The sequence below is a fragment of the Eucyclogobius newberryi genome, unplaced genomic scaffold (genome assembly GCF_026437365.1).
Source record: "Eucyclogobius newberryi isolate DKJ021-1_F unplaced genomic scaffold, fEucNew1.0.hap1 SCAF_5, whole genome shotgun sequence".
NCBI lineage: Eukaryota > Metazoa > Chordata > Actinopteri > Gobiiformes > Gobiidae > Eucyclogobius > Eucyclogobius newberryi.
In genome coordinates, this window is record NW_027316167.1 from 5,705,272 (window position 1) to 5,726,746 (window position 21,475).

The following is a 21,475-nucleotide window of genomic DNA, read 5'->3' on the forward strand; positions in this document are numbered from 1 at the left end:
GTGTAAATTCTGCATAAACTTTGACTGGAATGAGTGTCCCTGCTGTGATGTCACTTCCTGTATGAGTGTCCCTGCTGTGATGTCACTTCCTGTATGAGTGTCCCTGCTGTGATGTCACTTCCTGTATGAGTGTCCCTGCTGTGATGTCACTTCCTATCATTTTCTACAGATTGTTCTATGTTTTCTCCACAAATACCTGCTCGATCTGTGTAACACTGTCATTTATACGTACAGCAAGTATAAACACACCAAATAAAGGGTTAAAAAATCGTAAAAACTCGTCGTATGCACTTTATGCATTCTTTGTATTGTTATTGGCTTCAAACACGTTCTTTTGAATACATTTACTTTGGTGTGGCTTTGATGAGCGAATAATGTTGTAACGTGGTTAAAAAGTCGATCTGATGGGCGTGTCCGTTTGAAATACATGTCAGTACAGGCTGTAACATAATATACTGTAATGTTGAGGAATATTGCATCATAACCTTTAGAGCTATTATTACTGTCATGTTCAAAAATACAAATATTTCCAGTACCAGTCACTTCCATGTGTGTTTTATATTTTATGTGCTACTACAGAATAATGTAAGATAGTCTCCTCGCGTCCAGTCTGTGGTCTCCAAGTATTGATTGTACCTTTTATTATGCCCCTTAAGATAGTCTCCTGGCGTCCAGTCTGTGGTCTCGAAGTATGTATAGTTTATTGTGTAATAGTTGGATATCACTCCCTTGTTGATTATTAAACCCTCTTTCACATTTCTATGACGTGAACACTTTCGTCCTGGCTGTGGGAGCGCTTTAATTTGGATTTGTTTTCAGGAAAAGGGCTTTTACTCGATGAGAAGTTTAAGCGTGTGTAGTTTCTTTTGTCTGAGGACAGGGAACAGTTGCTGGGACACTTTATCCGTTTGCTAAATCCCCGTGAACATTGTTTAATCGAGGCTGCGGCTGTTGTGAGTTTGGACTTTACAAAAGTGCATTTAATTGAAAGATTTTAAAAGAATCCGTTTCTGGAAATGAGAACCAAGTGGAAAGAACTGCGTGCGTGTCTGTGCTCCTGAAACTGATTCAGAAAAAGGACAAAGAATTAACATCAGCCTCATGTTAATGCTGAACAAACACATAAACTCAACATTTTTCATGAGCTGCTCTCAAAGATGTAAAACTTTAATCGACTTTAATATCTACAAAAGACCCATTTCTGTCAAATATTGTTCATAAATCTGTGAAAATCTGTCTCACTGAGTACCGTATTTTCTGGAGTATAAGTCGCACCAGCCAAAAAAGGCACAATAGTGAAGAAAAAAACATATATAAGTCGCACTGGAGTATGAAATGCAGTTGCAAGTGTGAAAATAACATAAGTATAAGTCGCATCCCGGCCAAAACGATGAAAAAAGATGCAACTTATAGTCCGGAAAATACGGTAATTAGTATGGATGTGTATATGAATAATCCGTCCAGTTCACAGATGCTAATCGGAGAGGTGTGGCTTAGGCCTCGGTGGGCGTTTCCAGAGTGTTGACTTAACCAATAGAAGGTTGTAGAATAAAACAATGCAAATGAATTAATGTAAACACAATAAAAGTTTACTCTGAAATGTCAAGTTTTGTTTTATTGTGACGGGTCAGTAAACCTGTCAGTATCTGCTGTGACCAGCCAAATGTCCAGCTACTTCAGGCGACATTTTGGTGGTCACATGGTACATAGTGTTTATACTGTATTTTTGATAAATAAATGGATAAAGTTCCCTCCTTGTTGTCCTGGTTCAGGCTGAGACCATGGAGGGCGTCCCGTCCCACCAGAGCGGGGACATCATCCACAAACTGGACAAGGACTACGGCTTCATCTGCCTCAACAAGGACCAGCCTCACGGGATGTGCCACGACTACCGCGTCCGCTTCCTCTGCCACAAGCTCGGTAACAGGAACCTTTACTCGTGGTACCCTTTCACTCACAGGAACCTTTGCTCATGGTACCCTTTCACTCACAGGAACCTTTACTCATGGTACTAAGACTTACACACACAGGAACCTTAACTCATGGTACCCTTTCACACACAGGAACCTTTACTCATGGTACCCTTTCACTCACAGGAACCTTTACTCATGGTACTAAGACTTACACACACAGGAACCTTTACTCATAGTACCCTTTCACACACAGGAACCTTTATTCATGGTACCCTTTCACTCACAGGAACCTTTGCTCATGGTACCCTTTCACTCACAGGAACCTTTACTCATGGTACTAAGACTTACACACACAGGAACCTTTACTCATGGTACCCTTTCACACACAGGAACCTTTACTCATGGTACCAAGACTTACACACACAGGAACCTTTACTCATGATACCAAGACTTACACACACAGGAACCTTTACTCATGGTACCCTTTCACACGCAGGAACCTTTACTCATTGTACCCTTTCACCCACAGGAACCTTTACTCATGGTACCAAGACTTACACACACAGGAACCTTTACTCATGGTACCCTTTCACACACAGGAACCTTTACTCATAGTACCCTTTCACACGCAGGAACCTTTACTCATGGTACCCTTTCACTCACAGGAACCTTTACTCATGGTACCATTTAAAACACGGGAACCTTTACTCATGGTACCCTTTAAGAAACGGGAACCTTTACTCATGGTACCCTTTAAAACACGGGAACCTTTACTCATGGTACCCTTTCACACACAGGAACCTTTACTCATGGTACCCTTTAAAACACTGGAACCTTTACTCATAGTCCCCTTTCACACACAGGAACTTTTACTCATAGTACCCTTTCACTCACAGAAACCTTTACTCATGGTACCCTTTCACTCACAGGAACCTTTACTCATAGTACCCTTTCACTCACAGGAACCTTTACTCATAGTGCCCTTTCACTCACAGGAACCTTTACTCATGGTACCCTTTCACTCACAGGAACCTTTAATCATAATACCTTTAAAACATGGGAACCTTTACTCATGGTACCCTTTAAAACACTGGAACCTTTACTCATGGTACCCTTTCACTCACAGGAACCTTTACTCATAGTACCCTTTAAAACACGGGAACCTTTACTCATGGTACCCTTTAAAACACTGGAACCTTTACGCATAGTACCCTTTCACACACAGGAACCTTTACTCATAGTACCCTTTCACACACAGGAACCTTTACTCATAGTACCCTTTCACTCACAGAAACCTTTACTCATGGTACCCTTTCACTCACAGGAACCTTTACTCATAGTACCCTTTCACTCACAGGAACCTTTACTCATAGTGCCCTTTCACTCACAGAAACCTTTACTCATGGTACCCTTTCACTCACAGGAACCTTTACTCATAGTACCCTTTCACTCACAGGAACCTTTACTCATAGTACCCTTTCACACACAGAAACCTTTACTCATAGTACCCTTTCACACGCAGGAACCTTTACTCATGGTACCCAGACTGGCACACCCAGGAACCTTTACTCTTAGTACCCTTTCACACACAGGAACCTTTACTCATAGTACCATTTCACACGCAGGAACCTTTACTCATGGTACCATTTCACACACAGGAACCTTTACTCTTAGTACCATTTGACACGCAGGAACCTTTACTCATGGTACCCAGACTGGCACACACAGGAACCTTTACTCATTGTAAAGGCTCCTGATTGGCCCTTCAGTCTTGGCCCTTGAGTCCTGGGGTGATTACCGTCTGTCGTTCTCATCCTTTCTCGTGCCTGTACGCTGCCCGCTTGTTGAATACGCCCCGTGTCCCCCACAGTGCAGCCCCAGGCGTCCGTCTCCATCGACCTCCAGGCCAACAGCAGCGTCCTGGAGCTGGCCGACCCTCCTCAGGGCTGGGGCCCCGGGGACAACATCGTGGTGGCCAGTACGGACTTCTCCATGTACCAAGCCGAAGAGTTCACGGTGCTGCCCTGCCCCGGCTGCAGCGCCCGCCAGATCAGAGTGGCAGGTGAGGGCAGACTTACTGATTATACACATGTGCGGGTTCTACTTAAAGTGCACTACGCAGCTTTTCAGGGCGTGGCCACAGGCATTCCAAATATAACAGGAGGAGCTAAGACCACATGCAGCACTCCAGATTCTTTCAGTTTGATTTAATTTGTGCCGGACAATGGTCACATGACACGCCCACTGACTCTGGGAGGAGGGATGGGACAGGGCGGTGCTTGGTCCTCCCTCTTGTTTGCTGTGTACTTGGAACCATTGGCCGAGTATTGAGTCGGAAACAGTTGATAATTGTGCATGTTGTGAGGTCCCTATAAGGCCTCAGACTGGGCCTCAGACTGGGCCTCAGTCTGGGCCTCAGACTAGGCCTCAGTCTGGGCCTCAGACTGGGCCTCAGTCTGGGCCTCAGACTGGGCCTCAGACTGGGCCTCAGACTAGGCCTCAGTCTGGGCCTCAGACTGGGCCTCAGTCTGGGCCTCAGACTGGGCCTCAGACTGGGCCTCAGACTGGGCCTCAGTCTGGGCCTCAGACTGGGCCTCAATTTGGGCCTCAGTCTGGGCCTCAGTCTGGGCCTCAGACTAGGCCTCAGTCTGGGCCTCAGACTGGGCCTCAGTCTGGGCCTCAGTCTGGGCCTCAATTTGGGCCTCAGTCTGGGCCTCAGTCTGGGCCTCAGTCTGGGCCTCAGAGTGGGCCTCAGTCTGGGCCTCAGAGTGGGCCTCAGTCTGGGCCTCAGACTGGGCCTCAGTCTGGGCCTCAGACTGGGCCTCAGTCTGGGCCTCAGTCGTCTCACATGTTTCTCAGTGGTCTTTGTGGTTGATTCAGCTGGACTTTGTTTTCATGGAATTGAAGGCTTTAGTAAAATGTGGTGCTTAAAATATTCACAATAACTATGTTTAATTAAACTCCCAAAGGTCCAAAGGTAATTTATTTTCCAATTAAAAATGGGTTGTTAGTGTGATAATAATGACAAACTAAATGTCAGATCTATTTTCCATCAGAAATGTCCTGTATGTTTAACTCAGCATTCTTTTGTTTGTGTTCTACATCTATTATGTCTGTAGCCGGTTTAGTCTGGTTTAGTCTGGTTTAGTCTGGTTTAGTCTGGTTTAGTTTGGTTTAGTTTGGTTTAAATGGTCACATTTATATAGCGTTTTTCTACCGTCAAGGTACTCAAAGCGCTTTACATCAAGGAACCAGTCACCCATTCACACACACATTCATTGTTGATCGTGTTGTGCTGATCCTGGGTTAATTCTGGTTAAATACATTTTGTTCTAGTGTTTATTCCAGTTGTTTCATGGATTATTATTGGTTTCACACTCATTAGTCCTAGTCTAGACCTCAGTCCTGGTTTACTGTAAGACTAGTTAGTCCTAGTCTAGACCTCAGTCCTGGTTTACTGTAAGACTAGTTAGTCCTAGTCTAGACCCAGTGCTTGTCCCGGTTTTATCCTTATTTAGTTCTAGTTTAGCCATATAGTCCTGGTCTAGTCTCTGTAACTTTGTTGGTGGAGCGCCCGTCACCTGCTCGTCTCCATGGAGATGTTATCACTGTGCGTGAACTATGTCACACTGGCATTAAACGCATCTATCTCCATGGAGACGAGCCGGTGACCAGGCCAACACAGATAAGAATACTTTCTTCTTCCAATGGGATTTTCGGAGCGATAAAAAGGCCTGTAACTGAATAAATGCAGGATAATAAAGCAGTAACATGTGGGGGTCAGACGGGCGGCGGACCCCCGTCCTGACCAGTTACATGGTCCAGCAGAATTCTGAAGTCTTTCTTTCAAGTCGTGCCCCCCCCTGAAGACCGTGTGCGTGCGCGCGCCTGGAACGGCCGTCAGTCGTGGTAATTGTGCCACGATTAGCGCTCTCGTCTTACTCGACTCATCTCATAAACGATGTGACGTGAAGAGTGGAGCCTGAAGCGAGAGCATCTATTTCCATCGTGACATTTAGCCAGACTCAAGGGGCGCGGCTGCTGTTCTGTCTCAGGCTGTTCTGTGTGCGCTTGTTTGTCTGGTCAGAAGAGGTAAACCATCAAAGTGAAGTGAGAGTCAGGGTCTGTTTTATCTCCTTTTATATGTTATGCTTTATTTCTTTATTCAGACGCCGAGTCATAGCACAGACTATTGATCTAACATTGCAGCAAATGTATTTTTATTGTTGAAAAATGGCCACGCGACTTATTTAAACCCAACGTATGTGAGCCCATGAGCAGTGGGCTCATGGGCTCACACACAGGGGGAAGGTGAGCAGCCGAGCTTCAAATGCATTTCAGGAGTATTTACGACTCGGTCACAACTCACAGATGATGCAAAATAGTCTTTTTTTAACCAGGTTATGTTGTTGTCCCCTCGTCACAAACACGCTTATTTAAAACAAATCCTGTTTAATTACTTTCCCTGGATTATCTATTCGCTTTCTTTTTTATTTAATTTTTTTTATCAGTTTGTATTTTGTAAAGTGTATTTTCCAAATGAATTTTTAAGTTAGAAAATGTGAAATAGTAACAATACCAAAAGTGTAAAAGCTGATTATAGCCACAGAGCTGAGTGATTTCGGCTGTTACAAAAATACATTTAATTGAATTGAATAATAATTCCACTTTTAAGTTTAGTTGTACGTTTATCTATTTACTGTGCCTTGCCAAGGACCAAAGTATGTCGGTGTAATCCCTCATTCGTCCAGGAGTGTTCCATAGTAGAAAAAGCTTCAGTTGTTTCATCTGGACTCAGTTTGAAAAATTAGACGTTTCGACTCTCATCCAAGAGTCATTGTCAATAAAAGAATTTAGATCGAGAACTCCGATATTAATACTGTTCTGTGGTAAGACCCGCCCATTGGGAGGAGCCTTCCTGAAGTAGCAAGAGTTGTTTGTTTCAACAGAAACTCCCCCCTTGTATCTACCGAGCTAGCCTATTCAGAATTTTAATGGCCTATTAGAATCCTCTTTGTCTTTGTGAGACCCTGGCTCAACCACCCTGAGTACCTGATTAGCATCTAAATGCACACACGGACCAGTACCTGCTCTTTGGTTCCAACCACCCACTACAGCACAAGCTGGGGGTGATCAGAACCTTACAACACAGAGCTCAAGGTGTGCCCACCAGCTCAGAGGGCAAGAAGAAAGAGGAAAAACATGTCCGAAATGCCCTCTCAGCCTGTGGTTACCCCGCTTGGGCCTTCAACAGAGTGAAGAGAACCAAGAAGCAGGACAAAAGGGAAACTGAACAGAGAAGGAAGGGTGTTTCTATCCCTTATGTGTCTGGCCTGTCGGAAAAACTGCAGAGAATTTTTAGACAACACGAAGTCCCTGTTTATTTTAAACCAGGAAACACTTTAAGACAAAAACTGGTTCACCCTAAGGACAAGTTGCCGACTCAAAAACAGAGCAATGTAGTTTATTCGATCCAATGCAGTGAAGAAAGCTGTAAAGAACGTTACATAGGTGAGACAAAACAGCCTCTACACAAGAGGCTCTATCAGCACAGAAGAAATACTAGTTCAGGACCACAGAGTGCCGTGCATCTCCATCTTGAAGCCTCTAATCACTCGTTTGAAGACGGTGAGGTGAAGGTTTTAAGCAGGGAGAAAAGATGGTTTGAAAGAGGAGTCAAGGAAGCTATTTTTGTTAAAAAAGAAAGACCTTCTTTAAACAGAAATGGAGGGCTAAGATTCAATCTTCCTGGTATCTATAATGGAATACTGAACCCCTGGAAAGGTAGAGGACCAGGACCAGGACATTTAGATGCTAATCAGGTACTCAGGGTGGTTGAGCCAGGGTCTCACAAAGACAAAGAGGATTCTAATAGTCCATCAAAATTCTGAATAGGCTCGGTAGATACAAGGGGGGGGTTTCTGTTGAAACAAACAACTCTTGCTACTTCAGGAAGGCTCCTCCCAATGGGCGGGTCTTACCACAGAACAGTATTAATATCGGAGTTCTCGACCTAAATTCTGTTATTGACAATGACTCTTGGATGAGAGTCGAAACGTCTATTTTTTCAAACTGAGTCCAGATGACTACAACTGAAGCTTTTTCTACTAAGGACCAAAGTAGACTTAATTTTGTAACCTAAACTTGGCAGTGTTTGAGTTTAAGATTTCAGAATGATGCTTTTAAGGCACGATCGAATGTTCTTATTTTGTTTCCATTGATCCATTTAGAAAATTTTTGATGAATTTGATGTCTAAAGTCTAATTATATTTTAATAATGATATAATAATTTTATATGTTATGTCTAAATCTAAGACGTACAGCTACAGTAGGTGGCGGTAATGTAACACGCAGATACAAACTGCCATAAAACACAGAAGAAGATGACATGATTTTTTTGATGACAAAAAATCATAGTTTTCTATTAAGTTATGCATCATTTTCATCAATCAAATAATTCCCTTGACAAAATGTCCTCGTCCTGTAGCACGCTTACATTCTGAGGTTTGATCATGTGTGTGTTCAGGTACCGCCCGCTTCCTCCACGTGGGCGAGCCACTGGACGGGGTGGACATGAGGGCCGAGGTGGGTCTGCTGACCAGAAACATCCTGGTCAGAGGAGAGATGCAGCCGCAGTGCTACGAGGAGAACGCCTGCAAGTTCTTCAGATTCGACACCTTCGGGGGACACCTGAAGGTATCGTCCGACCGGAAACACGCGGGATGAACGGTGCACCACAGAAAGGATGCGCAACGAAAATAAAATGCAAAATAGATACATAAAAGACCATATTTATAGCATACTTTAGCCAAAACTTCAGCGCCCCCCTCACCTGAACAATTACCGTATGTTCCGGATTATAAGTCGCACCTTTCTTCATAGTTTTAGCCGGGGTGCGACTTATACTCCAGTTATTTTCACACCGACATCCACAAGAGGGCGCTCTAGGCTCTAAGCGACGCAGAAGAAGAATCTGCACCAGAAAATGCGACTTAGGCTGAGCAAAAAATTATGTCTGTTTGCCGTAACCCCACCGACTTGGTAAAAAAATAGCCGACTGAAAAAAAAAAAATCAGCATTTTGTCAAAATGATGCCAAATATTTTTTGGGTCTTATATTTCGCCGACACTCTGACCGTTTTTTCAAAAATGCGCCGTGTTGAATAATTTTGTATCATTAGAACTCGCTAGAAATATTTTAAAGCCGAAGATGAAATGAAAATGAAACTTAAGACGCTCCGTCATTGACTGTTGAAGCCTGACCCCTGGCGGTCACTGCAGGTCACTGCAGGTCACTGCCAGAATCCAAAAATGGCAACGATTTGGTTATTTTTTTTCTTTTTTCAAAGTAAAAAAAAAGAAGAATTTACCTACTCAAAAATGGTTGGGTCGGGTTACAGCAAACGGACAATTGATTTGGGGCAGGCTTATATATGTTTTTTTTCTTCTCTATTATGCATTTTTTGGCTGGTGCGCCTTATACTCCGGAGCGATTTATAGTCCGTAAAATACGGTACGTGGTGCAACTTTAACCTCAAAATGTTCACATGTAGAAATGCCACAGTTTGATTCATCGTTTTTAATGTAATTGCCGTTCGCTTACATCCACGACGTTCAAAAAGGATGATGATTATTAGTTTGTTTTTCCTGCCAGAGCATGACATTTAAGAGCTGGAGTCGTGCTCGCCCCAAACTGCACGCGAGCTGGTGTTTTCTGGGCGTCAGGCAGAGGAACTTTGATCTGGATGTGTTGCATTGGAGCGTGACATCCCGTAATCAGCTCCTGTAACATAATCGTCAGAAATCGTCTCCTGCGCGTGCCCCCAATGATCGCCGTGCGTTTGAAAATAATGTCTCGATCTGGGTGTTGGACAAGGACAAGCCCACCCAGAGGTGCTCCTGCCACACATGGCAGAGGTGCTCCTGCCACACATGGCAGAGGTGCTCCTGCCACTCACGGCAGAGGTGCTCCTGCCACACACGGCAGAGGTGCTCCTGCCACTCACGGCAGAGGTGCTCCTGCCACACACGGCAGAGGTGCTCCTGCCACACACGGCAGAGGTGCTCCTGCCACAAAACTTGTGAAGATAATATTGTCTATATTGTCTAAAGAATTGACAGTGTTTTTGGCTTATTTTTCGGGACTCAACTGTATTTGGGACTTGGATCTTGGTGCTCAACACTGAGATGACTTGACCTTGACCTTGACGTTGACTTGACTTTGACTTGACCTGACTTTGACTTGTTTTAGGACTTGACTTGGGACTTTATGTTTAAACTACTTGGACTTGATTTGGATTTGATTTCAATGCAAATGTTGAACTAAAATGAAGCCACATTAAAACACAATGCTATTGTTTGTAGACTGGTTTGAACTGTTGAGTCATAGCACATATTTCCAGCTGTACATTGTGAAATTCCAACGCCAATGTGTTCAAAACGTAGTACAAAAAGCCAGAAATATGAATAATACGAATGACTATGATTAAAATATATTACATTTCAACCGGACAAAAGCCACATGGTGACTTGGGTAGGTTACATGGTAACCAGCCCTGCATGCAGTCCAACACGTCCTTCAGACTGACCCCTGTGTCTCTGACCGGCCCTGCAGGTGGAGAAGGGCTTCCGAGCCGTGCACCTGTCCGGGGTGGAGCTCCAGCACATGGGACAGCAGACCATGGGACACTACCCCATCCATTTCCACATGAACGGGGACGTGGACGAGAGAGGAGGCTACAGTCCCTGCACCTCCATCCAACACGTGTCCATCCACCACACCTTCTCCCGCTGCGTCACCATCCACGGCACCAACGGCCTCCTGGTGAGGACATACATTTACACTGTTTTTATCTGCTTTTATGTACATTCTTTATCCTTGAGCGACTGTTTTGTTACCCAGATGAGCCAGAATCACAAGGATTACTGAAACATACTGTCAATCCAAACAAAGTGAGATCAGAATGAGGGAAACGCCACCAGAACATGTTGTCGTGATCCTCATTCGTTCAGGAGCCGTTCATAGTATAAAATATTCAAAATGTAGAATCGAGACACTGTTTTTAAATCAAGAAGTTTCAACGTTTCATCCTAAAGTAATTTTCAGTCCGATAGAAATGGGTTTGTGCAGTTAAATACTACATAGCTTAAATTAGCCGCGCTCATCGTGAGAAGCTAACACTGAAACTCTTTGTTTACAAGTCTAACATTTTCACTTTACAGCTTGGTTCTGGTCACGTTGATGCAATTCATCATGTTTTCTTTTTAAATACTTTTGTTTGTTGGTTTTAAGAGACAAAGTTGGTTGTTTTTACTTCACTGAGCATCTGTCACTTTCCAGAAGCTTCTGTGACGTGTGACAGACACATATATATTTAAATGCTCCGTAAAACCAGCTTTTCTGTTTGAAAAACAAGTTAATGTTACGGACTGTTAGAACTGGAAATAGAGGACGTCGTTTTGACGGAGAAAAGACGTAGCTTTGCTCGTTAGCGACAATGCTAATTATTGGTTGCCAGACCCTTGCTTCCCATTATCTCTGTCTCACAGAAGTCAACTCAGAACCTAACATTTGTAAATTTGCAAAACACTCTTGCTAAAGACAATTTAAGTTAATCTCTTGTAGGAAACGTGGAAATCTTCACAGATTTTAAATATAAGAACATAAACTGATGATTCTGTGTAGTAAGAATTCTGCCTATGAATAATTCTGATGAGTCAAAGCTGTAGGGCATATTCTCCTCTTCTGAGCCTTAAAAGTGTGACGAAAAGTTCTTGGACCATTTGTATTTCCGTTGTTCTGCCGGTTTCTCATGTATTTCACTTTGAATCATAGAACTCAGTGAGTAGAAAGTGTCAAACTACTTTCTGTCCTTTTAAGATGACATTTGGATCCATGATGTTGGTAATCTCGGCTTCACTGCTGCATCATATACTGATATTGTAGTTTCCATTTGTACTCCGAGTAGGTACTGATTGTAGCTTGTTTGTGTAGCTTTATTATCTGTCTGACCTCACATCAGGTTCAGGAGACACGCCCTCTGTGATCCACTACATCTGGTAATGATGAGCTTTCTTCTTGCTTTTCCTTGGTTAAAAGCCTTTTCCTTCCACGTTTGGGTTGGCATGCTGTTTGGCTTCCTGATTAGCTCCCTGTTAGCATTGTTGGCATTGCTAGCACCGGTTTGTCGTCCTTGGATCTAGGGACTTTCCCACCTTCAAAATGCCAGAACATAAATACAGCCATCGCCTTTCTTTGTCCATCTTTACCTTGGCTCGCTCGTTCCTCATGTGTCACGTTGTCATGGACCTTTCTCGGGTTTTTGAAAAGGGATAAAAACGTCTCCTCTGGCGGCTGCTCGGGACATCTCGAGTCTGTACTGCACAGAAACAGCCGTGCTCAGTTCCTTTGCGTTTGAACCTGATTTATCTTTATTTAGTCAGAATACCGCCACGTTCAAAGCGCCTTAGCACAAATGCAAACAAACCAATAATGTTTTCCGCCGCGACGTCACAATCTATTTTTAGCAACTGCGAAAGGCGTTATTGGAACCGAAGGATTCAAGTACAAACGACGGAGGCGATCGAGACCAGGAAGTGAGGCACAACCGCAATGAACAGAGACAAAGGTGTGTTCATGCTCCCACAAGTCTGGGACACGCCTCTCCAGGACCACCGGGCGGCAGGGGGCGTGGCCAGTTTGGCAGATCTGTCCTCCGGGAAGATGAGTAACAGTCACAGCAGTCGAAATGACCCTTCTGAGGAAAGTGACAGACACTAGGGTAAAAAACAAAAGTTGGGTCTGGTCGCTGTCAAGCATCTCATTAGCATTTGTTTTTTTTTGTCAAGGTTTTATGAGGCTATTGTAGACTGAAAGGAGATTGTACTTCAGACCTACAAGGGTTTTCTTTCTTTAAATTAAACAAATGCCTCGTTTACTCCTTTTTCAAACTATCCTTCCTTTTTACTCCACTTGAAATGAGTGATTTGTGGCTTTAAAATGAATGTGGACAGCTCATTGTAAACCTGAACTCGAGTGTCTTCTGTGTTTCTATTGCCTTTTGTGCAGCGGTTGTTTAGTTCAGCCTTCTCTTCTGAAATATATGAAGTACACGGGATGTCACGCTGTCCAAACATCCTTCAGAACGTGGTTAAACGCTCACAGATGTAGATAATGCGTTATTTGTCTCGTTCAGGGGTTTAAAAGACAGATGCAGTCACATATTCCCGCTGCTGTTTCCAGGTGAAGGACGTGGTGGGCTACGACACTCTGGGACACTGCTTCTTCACGGAGGACGGCCCCGAGGAGAGGAACACGTTCGACCACTGCCTGGGCCTCATGGTGCGGGCCGGAACGCTCCTGCCGTCCGACCGCAACGGTAAAATGTGCCGCGCCATCACCGACGACTCGTTCCCCGGATACGTGGCCAACCCTCGCCAGGACTGCAGGTTAGATGGTTTTATATTTGTGTTTATCGCACCACTTCTGAAGATAATTCTTACTTTTGTGCATTTGAATTTAACAGAATATGTGCATCACTTGATTTATATATTATATATTTATATATTTTTATCGCTCTAATTAAGTGAAATATACTGTATATGCAGATAGTTACTCATGCACTAATATTTACTTGAGTCGTTTCCCAAAATACTTTTTCATTCTCAGTCGTTGTACTGTCTTGGACTTACTTGTATTTCTACTTGAGTACTATCATTTTAAAGTACTTTTCTTGGCCACACTACCCACCTGTGGTTACTTCAGACTCAGATTAGTCTTCTTGATCGTTTTATGATCACGTTTGCTGACAGGACGGCGCCTGCTCCGCGTGGACGATGCGCTAAACGGTCTGAACACGTTTGAGTCTCCGCACGATGTTTACGCGTGAAACTGATCCAAATGTAACCTCATATCTCATGAAGAGTTTCACCTCTGCCTGCTCTAATATGCCATGGATCAGTTCCAACTCACGTCAAGGGTTAGCGCCAATCCACAGTCTTATTCAACACTCACATCAAGGAGGTCCCGGTGCTTCCTGTGGTCGTTCTGTGGTTGTGTTTCCTCCATGTTTCTTCCATGTTCACTCGTGCAGCTTGGGTCATTAAGGCCTTTTGAGGTCAGGCCACCTCACCTGTCGAGCACCACATTAGCATCTGACTGGTTTGATTCTCCCAGACTGAAGGTTCCGCTGTCTTCACATACATGTTGCTTTATTCATATTTAATGCTCATGGGTTTGAATACATGGAGTCTGCCTGTGTCTGGGGGTTCTTCTCAGGTACTCCTTTGGCTTTTAGGCCACACCTCCTCGTACTCCTGACCAAGAGCTGGTCTGAAGCTGTGGAAAAGGGTCCTGGGTGTTTTCTGCTCGAGACACATAATATACTGCCCAGAGGGAAATTAAAGAATAGCCTAAACTTTATTATTAAAGACCAGGTGGTGGTGTTTGTGGCCTGCTCTGCTTCGTTTTCACTCTGTTCTTTTAAACCAATTCAATTAATTCTTTGCAACTGAAAATTGATGTTTTGTAAAGAACTGTTTTTTCCAATTTAACCAAACCATTGTGTTCAAAGCTAATTCCCACGATGATTTATTTCTGTAGATTAAAAATGCATTTCATCAAATGAGATTGAGTGCAGAGTGTTTCCTCCGTGAGAGTCGGGGACGTGGAGTATGACTGTGTATATATATATATATATATATATATATATATATATATTCATGCTCACGTTGTGGCTCCTGCTGCTCTTATGGGGACAAAAGGTCTTTTTTATTAGATTAACAACATGATGTAAAGATGCACATTAAAAGAGGTTAAGGTCAGTGATGGAAAGTAACAAAGTTCAAAAGTACTTTTAAATACGACTAAATAAGGTATCTGTGCTTTACTTGAGTACATTCCATAGTGGATACTTTTACTTCACTACGTTTGAATTTAAAAACATTTTTTTTTAAACATTTACGGTCACATTCTGCCCAAGATTTTCAAGTCATATCTTTGAGCAAACACAAAAAATACATATAAAAAGTCTAGAAACTTGACAGAATAGTTTCTTTTTAATCAAGATCACTTGATTCCTCCCTTTAATCGTTATCCAAATATGTGCAAAGTACTTTTACTTATTACTCTAAAAGTAACATTTTAATCATGTTCTTCAAGTAGATTTTATATGTGATATTTTTACTTTGGTAAAGGTTTTGCTCCTGTATCTGTAAAAATAGACTTAAATAAATACAATTTCTTAATTATAGAGGCTTGTTTCTCCACAAACTTGACTCGTAACCTTTCTGGTGGAGCAGCTGCCATCTGCTCGTTTCCATGGAGAATGTTCTAAAGTTCAGTTTTAACTTCCACCTCCATAAAGCATCTTACACTGCTGCGTTTAGAAACACTTCTCCCAGCACTTAAGGCTTTAGGAAAATGTCCTCAAAAAGTGTTTATGTATATTTGCATAATTTAACAGAATGTAAACAACATAAACGATAAAACATAATCACAGTTATAAAACTCTGTAGCACTGTTTTACATTAAGAACACACTCTCATCAAATCAAATCAATTTATTTTTGTAAGGCCCAAAATCACAACAACAGTTGCCTCTGAGGGCCACAGGGAGAAATGAATCAACAATGTCTGTGGTGGCGATGAAGTCAGACTCTCACAGACTCTCACATCTGTACGCCGCATCATCGGTATCACTCACATGAGGGGGAGGAGCTTCTCCACGGGGGAGGAGCTTCTCCATGGGGGAGGAGCTTCTCCGTGGGGGCGGAGCTTCTCCATGGGGGAGGAGCTTCTCCGTGGGGGAGGAGCTTCTCCGCATGGGTCACCAGGATGTAAAGCCTGTTCTCTGGGACAGGTAATTACATTGTGGACATCGTGTAGGACTTTAGGCTCTTAATGTTCATATTTATATTTAAAAAGTGCATCTGAAGCTTCTGAAACATTAAAGCTCGTTTTCTGAACGGAAGAACTCGATTCATTGACTGACAATTATAACTCTGAAAAGATGAATAAAAAGGCTCTATAAACCAGAATGATTTTGTCTGGTTTAATAAACAAAAATATCAAAGCAAGTAATTACACATTTATTACACAGGCAGTGCAGTTAAAAGAAACACTGCTATTGAAGAATAAGTTTTGCTTCTAGAATAAACATAGATAATAACAAAAACTGCTTTTTAATCTCCGTAGATTTCAACCACATTTGGATCAGGTCTTATGTGAGGCTCAGATGAGGGGCTATGGGGTCTTCGACCAGATGGGTCCGGCAGAGCGGTTTTTATTTCTTTAAATCGTGCTTCTGTTCATCCACAGCGCCACGTCCACCTTCTGGATCGCCAACCCCAACAACAACCTGGTGAACTGCTCCGCTGCCGGCTCCGAGGTCCGGCCCCCTCCACAAACACCGCACTGCACAGACTTACACTTTATTATGCACCATCAGGCTTTATGGACACGCCTTAACACCGGTAATACACGCCCGCTTGTCTCCATGGAGATCAACATCGGTGCGTTCTAGTTGTTCTTTCAGCTCCGATTTGACGAGTTCCGACTTGTAAATTTAAATTGGAACAGCCTTCCAACTCGGAATTCCAATATGTGAACTCAGAGAACAGGGTTAGACAATCGAGCAGTTAAAATATGTCTTATTGTCCAGGTGTGAACCGCTGCCATCGAGTCTTTTTGTAGAACTGTGCTGTTGTTACCGATGTTGCTAACGTCTACACGAAGCTGATGTAACGAGGTCGTCTTCACAACTGTACTTTTCATGGATCATACATAGATTTGTACTGTATTTATGGCACTTATTTGAGTCGTCACTATGATGCACTGCTTATGTGTTCCCAACTGGACCGAACACAGAGAAAACGTCACTCCGAGGTCAACCGCAGCGCCGCAATTGCTCCAGACAAAGCGATCTCCGTGGAGACAAGCGTGTACCAACACTAGACGCCGACACATACGTACAATCGTTCCACTTCAGTCGGACACATATTCAAATGATGTGGACTTTATAGCCTTGTACCTGGCTTTTATTACGTCTAGTTCAGGAAGTTGTTTGGTCTTTTGTAAAACTGAATATTATAGATACATTATTTGCTGGATGTGAACCATAAGCAAGCAACTGCCAGAGACACACAATTCAGATGTTTTGTCAGATATTCAGAGGGCAACAAGAGGCCAAGCATTTGAAATTTTTTGTTTTTTAAATGCTAAAACAAGCGACAGAAGCAGCATAAAAACAAGCCCAAAAAAAACGTTGAACGAGCACTCAAAAGATGACTCTATTTAACATATTTGCGCATTTAAAAGTGAACAGGCTGCGTTTCATGATTGGGTCAATGAAACGGAACTGAACAAAGGCTAAAATCTTCTCTTCTGTGTAAGTGGCTCTCAGGAGCACAAAGTCCCAACCAACGGCTGTCAAAATGTGAAAGCAACCTCTAAAAAACACTCAACCGTGGACCTGGAAACTCTGACACCGTTTTGTCTTTGTCATGGTTCAACATCAGAGTGAGAGAGACATAAAGCACTTTTTCACTCATGGTTCAACACTGGTTACGGGCCTATACCTTATTTACCGTATTTTCTGGAGTATAAGCCGCACCAGCCAAAAAATGCATAATAGAGAAGAAAAAAAAGTATATAAATCACATTTTTGGGTAAATTAATTTGATAATGTATCTACCTGCGTTGCACCAATGAAATTTCCCCATGTGGGACAATAAAGGAATATCTTATCTTATCTTATCTTAAAATCCAGGACCAAGAACAGACATTTCCTCTTGGTTTAAAATAAGAACAGATGAGAGAACATGGTGAATAGGTGTACGTATGCTAACGCTAACACCTTCAGCTACATGACGTATGCTAACGCTAACACCTTCAGCTACATGAGGCACAGACAGAACTGTGGTAAGTGTCTGGTATGTTAACGTAACATATGAACAGTTATTCAGATAACTATAGCATAAAGAACATGCTAACATGCTAACAAGTTTAGCAAAGCATCAGTTTTACCCCAAATCACTAAATCCATTGAATTCTTCTTCCTCTGTGTCACTTATAAACAACTCCACAAACTCCAGAGGAAGAGGAAGTGCAGATTCTTCTTCTGCGTCGCTTAGAGCCTAGAGCGCCCTCTTGTGGTTGTCAGTGTGGAAATAATGTAAGTCGCACCGGAGTATAAATCTTATGATCCGGAAAACACGGCAGAGTGTTAGGATTAGAAATTGTTCAAGAAATTGTTCTTTGACTCCAACAGCGACACAAATATATTTCTGATGCATTAGTTAAGCATCGGCCGCGTATTCGAAGACTGCTCGATCTGGACTTATACCAATTTGTTGTGTTGCCCCAGGATTTCGCATGAATATCACAGTTTTGCCTGGCGAGTGTCAATCTAAAGTCTCACTGTCATTCACTGATTGTGTGTCAAAGGTACATTAACACAATATTTACATTATTCTGAAAGGTTCTTGGATTTCCGGTCCATGCAATTCTCCAACGTCTAACCAGAAATGTTTTATGATCATTCACGACCAAACAACAAGTCTAATGGGATCAAATGTTTCTCGTACGCGATCACCTTTAAGAAACAAATGACGTACACAATCAAAAAAACAGACTTTTAGGCATAATATATTGAATTTTCTTTGTTTAATTCTTCTATCATGTTGTGAATTGAACCGTCACAATTATGGATCCACCGCATAACAATCGTCAACGCTTGTGTTGGGCCCCGCAGGAGACGGGATTCTGGTTCATCTTCCACCACGTGCCCACGGGCCCCTCAGAAGGCATGTACTCTCCGGGGCACTCGGAGCTCACCCCCATGGGCCTGTTCGCCAACAACCGGGCGCACTCCAACTACAGGGTCAGTCCACACGCCCACGTCACACCGCTGACGAGTGTACTTTTCATATCTCGGCGTACTCCCCAAGGTCACCGCCGCACTTCTGTTGTTTGAAGCGCCCCCCCTAGTGACGGCGTGTGTGTATTGCAGGCCGGGATGATCCTGGACAACGGCGTGAAGACGAGTAAAGCCAATGACAAGGACAAGCGGCCGTACCTGTCGCTGGTGGCGTCGCGGTGAGACTGGCAGGAACTCCTTTGTGTTCAGTGCGAGTGTGGTCTGTCCGTTCGACAGTAACGCGGCGCAATATGACGCTAACTAATCAAAATCGCCATTTAAATTCACAATAGAATGACAAATGACAAATGTTTTTCATAGACAACTTAGAGCTTTGTTGACCCTGTAATCACAAACATATTCTGCAATGCGTGGTTTTTAGTTAAGTAGATAATTTTTATTTTTTTCTTCAAATGCTAAAGGTGCTGTCGCTGCACTTAACCATCTTCAAAACACGTCAAACAGAACTAATTAACTTAAAGCAGTTTGAAGTGGTCCAAATGTGCTGTTCTCTTGCCAGATGCACTCCGAGCATCGTTAATATTCACTGTAATGAGTTTATAAAAGCTTTTATAGAGTTTACCGTCATGGTGAAGCTAGCAAACATTAGCATGCTAGCAAAGCGTTAACAGCAGGTAAAAAAAACGAATGCAAAACAAAAAATTCCACAGATGACTAAACTTGTAATGAGTCAAAACAGATTTTTCTTTATTATAGAAGTATTATGATTCTGGATGTACTTGAATTAGCATCGTTAGCATAATCCTGATCCTGAAAAAGCTTTGTTCCAAATCAAGCCACGATGCTCCTTCGTCCCCAGGTACGGCCCCCACAAGGACGCGGACCCCTTCAAACCCAGGGTCCCGGCGCTGATCCACCGCTTCATCGCCTACAAGAACATGGACCAGGGGGCGTGGCTGCGAGGAGGAGACGTGTGGCTGGACGACTGCCAGTGAGTCCCCCGAAACATGTGTCCACGCACCAAAGCATGTGTCCACTCACCGAAACATGTGTCCACTCACCGAAACATGTGTCCACTCACCAAAACATGTGTCCACTCACCGAAACATGTGTCCACTCACTCACTGAAACATGTGTCCACGCACCGAAACATGTGTCCACTCACTCACTGAAACATGTGTCCACGCACCGAAACATGTGTCCACTCACCAAAACATGTGTCCAGTCACCAAAACATGTGTCCACTCACCAAAACATGTGTCCACTCACTGAAACATGTGTCCACTCACCAAAACATGTGTCCACTCACCTGTCCACTCACCGAAACATGTGTCCACTCACCGAAACTTGTGTCCACTCACTCACCAAAACATGTGTCCACTCACCGAAACATGTGTCCACTCACTAAAACATGTGTCCACTCACCAAAACATGTGTCCACTCACCAAAACATGTGTCCACTCACCAAAACATGTGTCCACTCACTCACCAAAACATGTGTCCACTCACCGAAACATGTATCCACTCACCGAAACATGTGTCCACTCACTCACCAAAACATGTGTCCACTCACCGAAACGTGTCCACTCACCGAAACATGTGTCCACTCACCGAAACATGTGTCCACTCACCAAAACATGTGTCCACTCACTGAAACATGTGTCCACTCACCAAAACATGTGTCCACTCACCTGTCCACTCACCGAAACATATGTCCACTCACCGAAACATGTGTCCACTCACCAAAACATGTGTCCACTCACTCACCAAAACATGTGTCCACTCACTCACCAAAACATGTGTCCACTCACCAAAACATGTGTCCAAAACATGTGTCCACTCACTCACCAAAATATGTGTCCACTCACCAAAACATGTGTCCTTTGCAGATTTGCGGATAACGCCATCAGTCTGACCCTGGCCAGGTGAGAATGACACTGATGTTAGGTTTTAAACACAGAGGTTTTAAAATGCTGTTTATGTCCAAGTGCAGCTGTCAAACACTGTTATAACGCGCTTCTCATTGTGTCATAACGCGCTTCTCATTGTGTCATAACGCGCTTGGCATCGTGTCATAACGCGCTTCGCATCGTGTTATGTCGCGCTTCACATCGTGTCATAACGCGCTTCGCATCGTGTCATAACGCGCTTCGCATTGTGTCATAACGCGCTTCGCATCGTGTTATAACGCGATTCGCATCGTGTCATAACGCGCTTCACATCGTGTCATAACGCGCTTCACATTGTGTCATAACGCGCTTCACATCGTGTTATAACGTGCTTCGCATCGTGTCATAACGTGCTTCACATCATATCATAACGCACTTCGCATTGTGTTATAACGCGCTTCACATCGTGTTATAACGCGCTTCGCATTGTGTCATAACGCACTTCGCATCGTGTTATAACGCGCTTCACATCGTGTTATAACGCGCTTCGCATCGTGTCATAACGTGCTTCACATCGTGTTATAACGCACTTCGCATCGTGTTATAACACGCTTCTCATCGTGTTATAACGCGCTTCGCATCGTGTCATAACGCGCTTCGCATCGTGTCATTACGCGCTTCGCATCGTGTTATGTCGCGCTTCACATCGTGTCATAACGCGCTTCGCATCGTGTTATAACGCGCTTCACATCGTGTTATAACGCGCTTCACATCGTGTCATAACGTGCTTTACATCGT

General features: G+C 43.4%; 1 protein-coding gene across 1 annotated transcript in view; it reads left to right on the forward strand.

Moving 5' to 3' along the window:
* Nucleotides 1-21,475, forward strand: part of cemip (cell migration inducing hyaluronidase 1) — a 138,318-nt gene that overhangs the window by 14,823 nt on the left and 102,020 nt on the right. The window contains exons 9-18 of the mRNA XM_072464929.1: nucleotides 1,773-1,920; nucleotides 3,784-3,975; nucleotides 8,440-8,609; nucleotides 10,527-10,736; nucleotides 13,155-13,360; nucleotides 16,229-16,298; nucleotides 18,663-18,791; nucleotides 18,921-19,006; nucleotides 19,648-19,779; nucleotides 20,678-20,713. Coding sequence (XP_072321030.1) covers nucleotides 1,773-1,920; nucleotides 3,784-3,975; nucleotides 8,440-8,609; nucleotides 10,527-10,736; nucleotides 13,155-13,360; nucleotides 16,229-16,298; nucleotides 18,663-18,791; nucleotides 18,921-19,006; nucleotides 19,648-19,779; nucleotides 20,678-20,713 — 1,379 coding nt within the window. The remainder of the gene's footprint in view (nucleotides 1-1,772; nucleotides 1,921-3,783; nucleotides 3,976-8,439; nucleotides 8,610-10,526; nucleotides 10,737-13,154; nucleotides 13,361-16,228; nucleotides 16,299-18,662; nucleotides 18,792-18,920; nucleotides 19,007-19,647; nucleotides 19,780-20,677; nucleotides 20,714-21,475) is intronic.